At 39.5% G+C, this 14,796-nt stretch overlaps 1 protein-coding gene and 1 pseudogene across 1 annotated transcript; both read right to left on the reverse strand.

The window, feature by feature from the left end:
* Window positions 1–215: 215 nt before the first annotated feature.
* On the reverse strand, window positions 216–5,696 carry LOC128113065 (RNA-binding protein 3-like; the record flags this gene model as incomplete). The annotated part of the gene is made up of 1 exon (XM_052742746.1): window positions 216–5,696. A coding segment is annotated over one exon (489 nt), but the record flags the coding sequence as incomplete, so codon positions are not given.
* LOC128112565 (60S ribosomal protein L23a-like) overlaps window positions 5,582–14,796 on the reverse strand; it is a 36,486-nt pseudogene continuing 27,271 nt past the window's right edge.

Genomic DNA, 14,796 nt, shown 5'->3' on the forward strand with positions numbered 1-14,796 from the left:
CATAACAAAAAATCATACGCAGATTTTTGACAATCAGTGGAGAAAAAAAATAAATGGTTAATGGAAGGTTTGCAATAATCCAATTGATACACTCAATTTGATCCATATAGATGTATAATACTCATTAAAAAGAAAAAACGTATTTCTGTGAATCAATAAAATAATCACAAATGGTCCAATACTAATTAACAAAAAAAAGACTTTAATCAGCAATTTATAACAGAGGTCCCCTTTCCCCTTAGGAACTTATGATCTGTTCAAAATTATTATAAATCAACCATTTCAAAGTGCTTTAAAACATAATGGAATTAACAGATTCACAATTAACACTGAGAATAAATGGGAGAGTCTCTAAATGAGAAGAACCTTTATGTAAGCATTATTAAATTGTATCTTGCTCTGACCCTGCCTGTGAAAACAGCAGACAAGCAAATGTGGAGGCAAGAAGGGTGAAAGGTGAGTATCTTTCCCAGACAAAGCTGTTCTGAGGCTCATTATCCCAGGGAAGAGAAGCAGACCAGGAGAGTCACCTAAGCATGTAAACTTCTTTCTTTAAAGCATCACACACACCTTATTATTAGCCATGTATGATAGTATGTTTAGGGAAATTGTATAGAATACATATCACTTCTATGGACATGCCTCAGTGCTACTTTTAGAAGCAAAGATATTTGAGGCCAGATACTAAAGAAGTCCTGAAAAGTATTCTTAAATATTTTGGTATTCTTAAATATCTAAGAGCTACTTGACTGTGAATATAAGCGAAATTCCTTTGATAAGAGTCAAGGTGCACAATTTAAAAACAATGCTTCTACTTTGAAAATTGAACTTCCAAGATGTAAAACTCATAACTGAGCCCTGTGTTGGCTGAAGGACGTATGTACAGTCAAGGCAGCATTATTGAGGAGAGAATTCTTCTTATCTGCTCATTCACTTTGAGTTCTTGAGGTAGCTGGGCATTTTTGTTGTTCTCTTCTCCCACTAGATCTGGTTGTCTTTTATAGTGTTTTCTATGTGGTTTTCTGCTTGCTTCTTTATTTAAAAAACATCAAAACATATGGTCTCTACTGAAATTGTTTTATGCTATATTTACAATATACATAAAATTACAAGCTTTACAATATATCCACTTGCCTCCTATCATATAGATTACATAGGAAAGTACAGTCACCTGCATGGAGAAGAATTTAAGCTGGTGAAATCCAAAACAGTGGGACCCCGCCCCCCACAGGAAGTGTTTTGAAACCATTTTTTTTTTTTTTACTGTTCTCATGTACCTCCACATAAACAAATAAAGTTCATCCTCCTCAAGATACCAGAAAATGAAAAATTTCATTGGCTTGATGTAACTAGTTTTCAGGTGTTCAAGCTACTGTGACTCAGGTAACTATTACCCTAGAATGCATTACCAATTAATGTCCCAAGTGTTTATAACTGACATATTATTGTTAGAGGAGAAAAAACAAGCAAGCATACAACAAAAAAAGAAACCTAACATTTCAGTTGGACCAGGTCAATCACTTGGTCAAGGAACCACTAGGAAGCCACACTGAAGAGATAGGTGGAATAGTCGTTGAACGAGGTACTGTAGTTTTCCTGCCCAGAATTCCCACCCCTATTACAGTAGTTTAACAAATGGACCATAGCCATATGGCACAGTGAGTTTGAATCAGGCCTGGGCTACATTAGACCCTGGTATGAAAAAGAAGAGAAGGAGGAAGAGGAGGAGGAGGAGGAGAAAATGGAAAATAACTCAAAGCTCAATAGTTGACTTTTATCATCATTGCCAGGCTTCTGTGTAGTTGTAATTTTCTTGGAATGCCAACCAGCTTGCCAAATAAAGACACAGAGACGTATTATTAATTGTGAATGCTCTGTCTTAGCTTAGCCTTGTCCCTCAAGCTCTTTTAACTTAATTAAACCTGTTACTATTAATACAAATTTTTGCTTTGGGATTTTTTTTTTACCTTTTTTTCACTCTTTATATCCTACTTTCCTGCTTCCTCCATGTCTGTCTGTCTGGCCTCTGGCATCTCCCTGTCATCTCCTTTTCTTTTCTTTCTTGAGCCTAAATTCCTCCTACTACTTACTCTTCCTGCCTGGAAGTTCCACCTGTACCTCCTCCCTTGCTACTGGCCCTTCAGTTTTTTACTCTACCAATGAGGTACCTTAGGCAGGCAAGGTAAAACTGCAATTTTTCTTTACATAATCAAACAGCTGGAACACATCTTTACATAGTTAAATATTCTACAACATAAATAAATGCAGCATATCTTTACATAGCTAAACAAATGTTCTGCAACATAAACAAATGCAACATATCTTTACATAGTTAAACAAATGCAAGAATTCTTTGCATAGTTAATTAAATATTCTGCAACACTTTCCCTTTTTTGTCTAAACAAAAAGAAAGATTTTAGCTTTAACATAGACTATATATGATAAGAGCAATTATCAAGTAAGAAGGACATTTACAATATCCAGTCCACTTGCATTTAACAAATTCAGAGAAAATATCCCGTTATCTACCCTGTATTGGTGAGTCCAAAGTTGTGTACCTAATTTACTTTCTATCTTAACTTGTTTACCAATCTAAAATTATCTTTTTTGACTTCAAAACATTTTCTTAGACAAACAATTTTAGCTTTCATGGTTCTCAATTTTATAAACTTTAGATCTCTTATGTAAGTTTCTTTTCTGAATTTGATAACAAGGAAAACTATCACAATCTCATCTTCAACTCCATCAGAGACCTGAGAAGGATATAATATTACCCAAGTAAACAGGAAGTAAAGAGCAAGCATCTTCCAAAACCATAAAAATGACAGAAGCAGCTGGCTGCCTGGATAGTCACTCAAGGTTCCTGTGCATGGTTGGGGCATCCGTGTTTTGCCTGCAGGCTTAGAATAACTGACGGACTTTTCTGTGAAGCAGGAATTTTGAAGACTGTCCCATCTTGCCTTGGAAATGTTTGACAGTCCTTTCCCTTTGTGTCCTGATTGTCCAGTTTGTACAGTATACTGTCAGCAGTCAAGGCAAGGACAGTTTCTTGCCAAAATGTCTAGCTTTGCCACAGTGAAGTTTACTCCATATGGGGAGGTTCTTCAACACCTTTTATGAAGTAGATCGGTACTGCCGGCAGCAGATTTGTTCTCACTATCATGAAAAGCCTTAAGTTATTAAATATTTTAAATGCCATATTCTGTAGTTTTCTGAAGTGTTTGAAGATCACCTATGTATCTAAAATATATCTGTTTAACCTTGAAACCATGCCTAACACGACTACAAGTTTGGTTGTTATAGATGACTACTAACCTGCATTATTTTAATTATCCTAAACAGTTTTAATAATCACTTTCAAGGACTAGAACTTTCTATTGCAATTTAAATGGGCTGCATAGGTACAAGAGTAGAAACATATATGCAGTATAACAAAAATAACCTTAAATTTGTGTCAATATACAAAAATCCATACCAATGTAAAAAAATTTGAAATGAATAATTGTCTTTTTATCCTATATTCCTACATCCCCACTAAATGATGATAAACATCCATAACCTACTGAATGACCAAAAAGCACCTACCTTACCTGTTGGAAATGTAGGCATTGTGTTCTCTAGACTGCTTCCTATTGTTTGGGGGGCAATGACATGCCCAGTGGACACTGAGAAGATTGAGATAATGGTCAAGTCCTAAGAAAACTAGATATAACATTTGCTGTCCAGTCTCTGTGTAATGGAAAACTGCAAGGCTTATCTGAAGTCCCGGCTAGAACAGTCTGTGAGGCTGGACCATCTCAGCCAGCAGCCTTGAAGCTGTTCTGAACACAAAACTCTGAGGAAAGTGTAACAGTTTCAGGTACTCTGAAAGGCTGGATCACCTGGGCCACCTATTTTCACTGATGTCTGGTCCCCTTGCTCTGAAAACACACAAACTTCCAAGGATAACATACATATCTGCATTAACACAAGTATGAACTATACCTTGTACACAAGCCAGCCAAAGATGATTTTCTGTTTTACGTTTGAGCAGGTAAAAGACATCTGTCAACTTGGTAAATTTGTTTGAACTGTATAACCAAACTTCTATCCATGCCATATGAAAGGATGACATGTAATAATAATAATGAGGACTCTGTAAGCAATAAGATTTATCATGTCTCATCCGGTCTCAGAGCCGTTCCCATGTCAAGGGATCAGCACATATGTCATCTGTTTTGTAGTTTTCTAGGTTTTTTTCTTTATAGCTGTAGCCAAGGTTTTCAGGAGGTCTCTCCCAATCAAATCTGGTGTCTATTAATTTTAAAGGAATCCATAGCCTTTCATTTCCTTTGGAAACAAACATTAACTCTTCCCAAACACAATACATTTTCTGAATTCCATTTTAAAGTTAAGACATCCTTAAAGTATCTAGGCTGCTTTAATTCAGCAATTCCTTTTAAAATCTCATGTTTTCCCGCAGCTGCCATTTGCTCTTCAGCATTCAAAAAATTCAAAGTCAGCAAAGCACCACTGGGGATCCAGACTCTGTGTATTTTCCATCTTTATGTGGCTTTTTTATAGTGATTCATTCTTCCTTTAAAGACTTAATTTTTGTATGTGTGTGTGTGTTCAGGTTTCATCTTTTAATTAGCTCCATAAAGGACATCCTAAACATATCAGACACAACAGAATATCTTTTCTTCCAGTATTTAAAAAATGACATTCACAAACATTTTCAAGAAGCTCTTCTATATAATCAGGATAGTAATCTTGAATAAAAAAAATCTCTAGGTAATCATGATCTTGATTCAGATTGCTCATAGGTACATTCAGAAATCACTTTCTGGCCATGATAAACATTGTATACAAGTTTTTTCAAATGTCCCTAAATACACATTAATTTTAAAAACATTAGCCTGGCCACTTTTTTTGGCCAGAAACAATTCTGAACCTAAACAAAAACTGACAAAAGAAAAAATATCGGTACCATAAGCAATGTCTTAAAATTTGTCTTTAAAGGGAAAAAAATGTTTAAAGAACACATGGAGCTTTCTAAAAGGTCTTTAACAAACTACCTTGGGAGCTCAATTCAAAAATAGAACTTGATGTACTAAAACAGATGTTTCAGCGCAGCTCCAAAAATCTTTATAAATACAGCAATTTGGAAGGATGATCCTGGATCAGAAGTGTTATTCCTTGTGTATATTATGTGTGCATGCCCCATTTCAGTTGTCATAATTGTCTCTGTAATTTCCTCCTGAGTAGCGGTCATAACCACCCTGGCTGCCACTGTAGTCTCTAGACCGTCCATATCCATATCCATATCCTCCAGGTCGACTGTCATATCTTCTGCCTCCATAGCCCTGGTCTCCACCCCCTCTAGAGTAACTGAGACCACGCCCATGGGCCCCAAAGGCACGCCCTCTGCTTCCCCGGGCAGACGTGCCTGCATGGTCCACACGGATCTGGCGCCCATCCAGGGACTCTCCATTCATGGCTCTCATGGCGTCTGAGGCACGCTCTGGGTTGGTGAAGGTGATGAAGCCAAAACCCCGGGATCTTTGAGTCTCCCGGTCCTTGACAACAACCACCTCAGAGATAGGCCCGAAGCTGCTGAGGTGGTCTTTGAGTGCCTGCTCATCGGTGTTGAAGTTGAGCCCTCCCACGAAGAGCTTTCCTTCTTCAGAAGACGGGGCAGAATGCAAATCCTGGAAAATGACAAGTCAAAAGGCCGGACACAGCGAGCTCCACGGAACCGGGAGAACAGAGCGACTTAATTATTTTTAAACTATTTTTCCCCGTGACTGTCTATAGCCACCCTCTTTTCTTTCTTCAGCACTTACGCACACTGTAACCGGTTTAAAGGTTTTTTGTTTGTTTGTTTGTTTGTTTTGGTCTGGACCTGTTTTACTGTGCAACTGTAGTGTTCTCTGATCATGTGAACCAACCCTGAAACTGCTAAGGAGCAGCTAGACCCTCTGCCTTGCAGGTCTGCCGGTTGGATCCATCGCTTCCTCCTGCTTGTGAGAGCCAAGCCTTAAGCCCAAGGGCCAGGCTGGGTGCTGGGTTTAACTAGCCCAGATCTAGGAAGCTGTGGCCCACATTGTGGCAGGCATTTTTACTTAGCTTGCTGTTTCTTCTTAGTCTGCCAGCTACTCAAGGGCTCTGCTGCACAGCAGTGCCTCTTAAAGGGCTGTATCCATTTTTTATTGTTGTTGTTTTGTTTTATTTTTTTGTTTGTTTTGTCTTTCAGCTTTCTTAGGCCCTCTGTGGAAATTTGAGTCCCATGTTGGGCACCATTTGTAGTTGGAATTTTCTTTAGACTACCAACCAGCTTCCCCAATAAAGACATGGAGTCTTATTAATTATGAATGCTCGGCCTTAGCTTAGACTTCTCCACCTAGCTCTTATAACTTAATTTAACCTGTATCTATCTTTTAATCTACATTTTATCTTGGGGCTTTTTATCTTTCTTTCACTCTGTATATCCTACTTCCTGCTTCCTCCATGTCTGGCTGGCTGGCTCTGTCATAACCCTGCCATTCCTTTTTGCTTTCTTCCGTGAGCCTAAATTCCTCCTCCTACTTACTCTCCCCGCCCAGAAATTCTGCCTGTACCTCCTCCTTCCATATTGACTGTTCCTCCTTTTATTAGATCAGGTGCTTTAGGCAGGCAAGGTAAAACAGCAACAAATCTTTACATAATTAAACAAATGCAACACATCTTTACATAGTTAAACAGATGCAACACATCTTTCATAGTTAAACAAATATTCCAAACAGTTCTGGGTAACTTTCCATATGAAAGTTTTCAAGAAATATTTGCATTAGTCATGGTATCTCTGAAAACTCTTTGATAAGTTGCTATAACAACTTATAGACATGTGATGATTCAACAAGAGTCTTGTGTTTTGCTTATAAAAAACACAAATGGCATTTGCAGTCAGTCAACACCTCACTTTCAAATGATAATCTGCAAAGTGCCTGCCAACTTGTACCCCTTTGGGTTCAAGGGGAAGTTCCCAAGGCTTTTTGGGAGATTATTCCTTCCTCAGCCAATTAGAAAGAGGCAGAACCTCAGAGCATCTCCTGAGAAAGGCACTGGGTGGGGAAGTGTCTTACAGTACCCATACTTCTGGGAGTCATTCACATGGCAGCAGTGGAGGAGGAAAACAGCCATACTGTGTATTTAGGAACAAAAAGAAATAGATGAGTGATTTTCTTGCAGGCTTTCCCACAAAAAATTCCAAATTCATTTTTGGTTACAATTTTCTTCAGAGCTGGGAATCTTTATGAATATTAATGCAAAGTAGGAAAATGTGTTCTATAGACAAGGTACTGTTCCATCTTTATAAACTGCCATTAAGTTTATTTTCTATAGTAAATGGCCAATTCTGAGAATTTTCCTTGTGCCAATGTCCTTCGCAATAGATTTTGTCTTTTTTTCCTTTATATATGAAAATCTGATTTTATCATTTGGCACTGCACGATCCTGCTCCCCAAATGCACTAAGTGCAGAGTTCAATGAGCTAAGGTAGTCAGTAAGCAGGATAAGCTCTCTGCCATTCTCCCTTAGCTCAGGGTTTCTGTCACCAAGTGTTCTGCAGCCTTCACTTGGCAAAGTGAAATTGCTAGTGCCCTTGCATGAACCCAGAATAAGGAGATGGGTTAGATAGCTGCCTCTCTCCACACAAGCTGAGTACAGATATCCATCCATCTTTTATCTAAGAAAGAAAATTAAGGAAAGTCTCTGTGGGTGACAGTCTAGCCACCCCAAGGTACTACTTGATGTTTTCAGTGACTGACAGAGAGAAATATCCTTTGGGCAGAGATTTTACATTCACCCAAATATACCTTGTTCTGTGCTACTTGTTCCTTGTTATGAAACTTTCCATCAGTAGAGAAGACAGCTGGGATATTCAGTATTGCAATACTGTATTAGTTTGTGCTTGCTAAGAATCACATGACTCTTACGTCTCCATGGCTCTTTCAGAATCTTCATGAAGGTGTCACTTGATGAAGAAAAAAAAAAGCTAATGCACAAATTTGATTTCCAAATGCTGAACAATATTAGAACCAGCTTGATCATTTGCATGTAACATGACAGTTTTCTTAGTAGAAAATATTTTATTTTTTCATGTAAGCAACATGTGTTGATCATATCACCCTCAAACCTCCCTCCTCCTTCTTCCCCTAGGTACCCCTCAACACCTTCCCTGTTCCCATTTCACAGCACTCCTCCCCATTCTCCAGCTCTTACATTCTTTCTACCCCATCTCGCCACAATGTTCCTTGACCTTTGGTAGGGCTTGAAAGGTTGGAAGTATTGATATCCATTTAGGGCTGAGCAGCCAACAGTAGCTTATTCTCAACATTTTGGCCAGGTATGAATACTGTACTAACTCTTAACCATTGCAAAGAGAAGTTTCTCCAGACAAGGTCGAGGATAGCATTGATCTAGCAACACTCCATTTCTAGGATTCAGTCTGATATATATTTAGACCCTGAATGGGTGATTAACAGAAGCTGGTGCCTTTGACAGTCTTTCTTAGACTGCCAGTTGAGGCATAGGGGTCATGCAACTGCTCGAGCATTCCCCTGCCTGACTTAGGCAAGTGTCACCAATGAGTCATGAATAATTCTGTGCAGGAATGACATGAAATCCCACAAGGCCTTGCAGATTGTGCAGTCTCTTCCTAGTTCAACAAGTCTCTTCTCAACTGTTTGTGTTAACCTGCATTCTAAGTCTTACCTTGTGGTCAGTCTTTGTCTGCTTATTCATCTCTTCCCTTTGTTCTTCATAAATCTTCATAAATCCCTGTGTGAGGCCTTTATTATATTGCCCTAGGTTTTCTGTCCTATCTTCCATGTCTATTTCTTACATAAAACTCCAACAACACAGTAGATTGAGGAAAATGACCATGACCACCTGTTCTTACCCTATATTTCATAATTCACATACTCACTGGCTTTTCTGTGTCTCCATCCTCCTCAAAATAACTCACATGTCTTCTTTGCTTTTTTCTAAAATCTAATATCTACTGTTAGCTAGAGGTCAGATAAATAACCTGGTGTATATCAATAATGTATTTGTTTGGTTTCAGGTAAATGTACTCTATTCCTTAAAGAATAGAATTGCATAAAGTGGTGCCACTCTGAATGCAATGTGTTAACAAAGCAAGCGGCTAATGATCAGGACACCTGGCACTTTGGAAAACTTGTAGAGGAAATGTCTGGGAAAGAAAAAGTTTCCAGTGTCCTTTAAATAACACAATTGCACCGGGAAGATGGCTGGGTCCATAAAGTCCTTGTCATGCTAGCTTGAGGGCCTAAGCTTGATGCCCAGTACCCACAATAAAAAAAAATTTCACGTGTGACTCTCGTACTTACCCTGGGAGGCAGGGACAGACTGATTCTTGGGGTTTTCTAATCATCAGGGAAGCCTACTGGAGCAAGTTTGAGGCCAGTGAGATACCCTGCCTCCAAAAGCAAGGTTGACTTCTGAGAAAGGATACCTAGAGCTCTTCAGGCCTCACATGCACATGCATACACATGCATACTCATGTGCACACACATGAACAGGCACCCATGTGAGTGCAAATACATACAGGCAAAAGGGAAAATCAGTAAATAACTCAATAAAACTCTTACATTGTTTGCATCTAGAGCCATTGTGGTACCAAAATTGTATATGATTTTTTTTATGGTGAAAAGTATATTTAGAATTAGCCAGCTGGACTAGTTTAGATGATCCCAATTTTGTTGGCAACATCCAGAGCATCATAGTCAGGAGCCAACCGAACATACGCCTTCTTCTCTCCATCAGGCCTTATGAGGGTGTTGACTTTGGCCACATCAATGTCATAGAGTTTCTACACAGCCTGTTTGATCTGGTGCTTGTTGGCCTTGACATCCACAATGAAATAAGTGTGTTGTTGTCTTCTATCTTCTTTATGGCTGACTCAGTGGTCAGGGGGAATTTGATGATGGCATAGTGGTCAAGCTTTTTTCTCCTGGGCGCACTCTTTCGAGGATATTTAGGCTGCCTCCCGAGCCGCAAGGTCTTGGGCTGCTGGAACATGGGTGACGTGTGGATCTTCTTCTTTTTGTGGCTGTGGACGTCTTTCAGCACTGCCTTCTTGGCTTTCAAGGCGTTCGCTTTGGATTCGGCTTTGGGAGGGGCAGGAGCTTCCTTCTTCGCTTTCGGCGCCATCTTGGCGAAAAGCATGATTTTTGTTAGACAATAGCCTAGGTTATATTTATAGATTATTATAGATAAGCTGATACTATTTACCTGCTTTTCTTTAAATTCAGTGTGTTAACATATGTGCAAAATGCTTGACGATATTTAATTTACCATCTGAATGACCCAGAAGTACATGCGTGCTTCAGCATATTGTGTCCCCAATTCACGTCACTTCCTCTTTGGATGTTCAGCAATTAAAATAGTAGCAGATAGACTAAGAATAACTATGTAATGGAGAAAAAAATGAGTGTGGAAATGAAAATAGCAACAATGGTCTCTGCATACAAAAACCACTGAAGAGTAAAAGAGAAAGCTCTCGGTAGGAAGTGGTAGACTAGTCCATAGAGGTCAATGGAAAAACTGAAGGCCAAGGCAATACAGTGTGTGCACAAGGGCTTGATGAAATGCCAGCCAGCTAGAGGCATTCATTGATCACCAGGGATTAGGCCCATTTGCAGTAAACTTCAATACTCAGAATGCCTTCACAACGGCTTACAGTGGAAACTGATATACATAATAATGACTGCACACACCCTGAAAGATCCTGAATGCTTCTGAACCACGAAGAATTTGATTGTGCTCAGTATAAACTTAGGGACAAAAGCACTTATTTCTGAATAAAGAGTCTTTAAAAATATTTTCTTCCGCAAAGAGCTATTTCATTTAGCATCATCACATTTTAGAGCTAGAAAAATGTTCCTTTGCAGCCCAGAGTCAGACTGTTAATTCAGTAGGAACACTGACCCTGGTCCGGGGAGATGGCTCAGTCAGCAGTGTTTGTCACACAAGCATGAGGAACGAGGTTGGATCCCTACCACCCATAACCCAGCCTGACATGTGACTTATGACTGTAATCTCAGCTCTAGGAAGGCAGAGCAATTTGGGAGGACACATGGCATCAGTCTCTAACCTCCATGTGTACATTCATGCACACCCATGTACACATGCACATTTACACCAACACATGCACTACACACACACACACACACACACACACACACACACACACACACACAATGATAGTTCAGTTGCACACCACCATGATAAACATGATATACTGTGGAGGAAAGGAAACAGGAACAATGTAAAGCAGCGAAAATCAATCTACCTGTAACCTAACTTGACCCACTTTTCTCTAAGTTGCTACAGAAACTGAGATTTTCTGGGCTGTGAAAGATGTGATCTTGTCCCTGTCTTGTCTATGGAAGCATTAACATCACCCACGAAAGAGTCCCTTCCACAGAGACTTGGGGTTTTCAGGAGAGTTGAGCCACTCTGAGTTGTTTATTAAGGTACAATTCAAGATAGTCCAGTTTATCCATTGAAAATATGCAGATTGTTGGCTTTTCATGGATTCCCAGGTTTATGTGAAACAACATCACTATTAATTTTAGAATATTTTGTTACTTGATAGCTAAACTCAGACCTTGTCATTGGCTGCTCCATAGTCCCCAGCTTCCTCTAACCCCTAAACTCTCAATCTGGTTCCTTCCTGTCCCTAAAGGTTTGACCACTCTGAAAATTTTCATCAAAATGAAATCATAAAGCATGTGACTCACTGTGACTGTTTTCTTTCCCTTGCTTATTTCCTCCCTCCCTCCCTTCCTCTTCCTGGGACAAATTCTCACTAGGTATCCCACACTGACCTCAAACTTGTGACCCTCTTGCCTCTGGCTACCAAGTACTGGAATCACAGGCATGTACAGCCACATTTCTAGCATGTTAATTTCTGTTGGGAGTACAAAGTTTTCACACTCACAAATAGCACTAGGGAAATCAGGAACGTTAAATACACAGGTTGTCTTTTCAAAAGAAAGGATGTATAACCTGTTCTCTTCCCAGAAGGCTGGGAAAGGAGGTGGATAATAGCATAAGTAACCCCTATGCTCTCTGTAGGGCCAGGCCATTCCAAGCTCCCACAAGCAGTACCAGAGGTGGCTAATAGTCTAGGTGATCTTTGTGTTATCTCTACGGCAAGGGGTTCCCCTAAGATTCCACAATCAGAACCAGAGATACTTAATAGTATAGGTGACTGTGACTTTCGTGTTAGATGTATGGCTAGGGGCTCATGGTGGATAATATCCCACATGACTTTACACTATGTGTGACTGAGACTACACCAGATCCTCCCCTAGGCCCTTAAGAGAATATATGCATCCTATCTCTAGGAACTATTTTCTTGGAAGAAATGACATATACCTTGAGTTGAGTTTCAATGTAGTTATGCCTCCTTTTGTAGAGGGGATTGTGCTACACCAGGAAACTTAATTCTAAATTGTACTGTACTTAAAAATGCCTATAATAAACTGCCCAGTGTCAAACTCTAGAAGTTTGAAACAACACTGACTACTGAGCTATGGTGAACCAGATTTCCTTCCTACCTCATGTGCATCATTACTCTTCTGGATCTGCTATTTGCAGAAACCCCACAATTTTTTACATTCATTAACATTGTAGCATGTCTATTTCCTTCGTCTTTTTATTGTCAAGTAATTTACTGTTGGATGGACAGGCCACGTTTATTTATTAAAATTCGTCCGTTTTCACTTACCCATTCGTCAACATTTATTTCCTCTAGCTTTTAGGTATTGCTGCAATAAACATCTGTACACACAGTTTGTGAACACAAGTTTTTACCACTTTTGGGTATATATCTAGGAGCAGAGTTGCTAGGTCATACTGTAAGTCTGTGTTTGACCTTTCAAGAAACTGCTAGAGTGCTAGACTGGTTTTCACTGTGGCTGCATCATTTTAGACTCCTACTATTTGAGCCATTTTTAAGGTCTGATATCTTTTCTTTTTAAATCACTCTTTTAAAAACCAGTGGTTTTGCTTTCACCTGCCATTCTGTATCTATTAGAGTGCTTGGGAAGCCAGAGGAAATGACAAAAATTCAGAAGCAAAATATTATCACACATGAAAACATTAATGTGCCTTATGTGCTAAACAGCCTATCATTTTCTTTTCTGTAACAATCCAGTCACACTTCTCACTGTAATCTTCGGTCCCTTCTTCCCTCTCGTAACTTTATACAACATTGTGCTTGGTGTGAGAAAACAATACCCAGTGTTTTAGTTAGGGTTTCTATTGCTACGAGGAGACACCATGACCATGGTAACTCTTCTAAAGGAAAACATTTAATTGGGGCTGATTTACAGTTTCAGAGGTTTATTGTCATGGCAGGAAGCATGGGGGCACACAGGCAGACATGACGCTGGAGAAGGAGCTGAGAGTTCTATATCTAGATCTGTAGGCAGCAGGAAGAGACTGCTACACTAAACCTGCTTGATCATCTGAGACCTCAAAGCCCACCCCCAGTGACCAACTTCCTCCAACAAAGTTACATCTACTCCAGCAAGGCCACATGTCCTAATAGTGCCTCTCCTTACACCAATCATTCAAATACATGAGTCTATGGGGGTCACTCTGTAGCAGGTGGCCGGTTGAGCCATGCCCTGAAGCACCACCCCAGTGAGGTAGCAGGTAATTGTTACTCCTGCCTGTGACCTTGAGGTACCTGCCCCTGGGGTGTGGCTGCTGGGGCACCCTTAAGACCTGGGATACACATAAGCGCTTGCTCTTCACTACCTCGTTAACCAACAAGGAGTAGGTGACAATAACCAACAAAATGGAATGAAACATTTATGTGAAACCAATGTTGCGCTACACTATCCTTCATTCAAGAAAACAAGTAAACAGATGCACAATATAATCCTCTGTTTGTGATTCATATATAAAATGTATCTTTTAAAGATGAGGAAAGTGAGTCAGCACTGCTGTGTCATCAAATTAAAATGACCTATTTTCAACACCGATTGCAATTTAAACAGATGATTGGCTGTCATTAGCTTCCCACTATTTATCTTACAAGCCTGTCTAGCTGTATAATTTTTTTTTGTCTTTTCAGTTTTAGGAACTTCTCCTGTGATTCTGTCAGCACAATCCATATAGTACACTAGAGGCAATTTCACAAATATTTATTGGGTGTCAACCATCTGCAAGGCATAATACTAAACATTCCTTTGAAAGGACTTTTTAAAGCTATTATTCTTTTGAATGTGCTCATTTGAGGTAGATATTCCTCCATGGATGGTAGATTTTATTTGGGGAAATGGTCAAAAGTTATTCAAAGTCAATACTGATTGATGCAGTGGGTAAGAGCCATCAAGCAAGATGACATTCTTAACAGTCAAAATTATGTGTGACTATAAATTTATGGGGCTGATTTTCTTGTGTGGTTCATTAACCAGATTTGAAGAAAATTCTGCAAGAGGAGTTCCAGTAACACTTTGAATGATGGCAGCAATGGCGAGGTATAGGGTGCCAGAGTAACTGTTTTGATGGATGGCACACTTCTTTGGGTATATTAGTCCTGGCATGTTTTGCAAACATATTCATTGCTTATGGTCACACATTATATAGTGCCTACAAAATACTGGACACTAAAAATTCAGTAGTATCCATAGCCAGATTTGTATCATTTTCTACTGTTGCATCCTCACTGATAACAGAGAGAGAAAACAATGGATGATGCAAGGATCTTGTTCTTTCCCAGGCTCAGAGGAGCTG

This window comes from Peromyscus californicus, unplaced genomic scaffold, assembly GCF_007827085.1.
Source record: "Peromyscus californicus insignis strain IS unplaced genomic scaffold, ASM782708v3 Scaffold_17__1_contigs__length_78620276, whole genome shotgun sequence".
Lineage (NCBI taxonomy): Eukaryota > Metazoa > Chordata > Mammalia > Rodentia > Cricetidae > Peromyscus > Peromyscus californicus.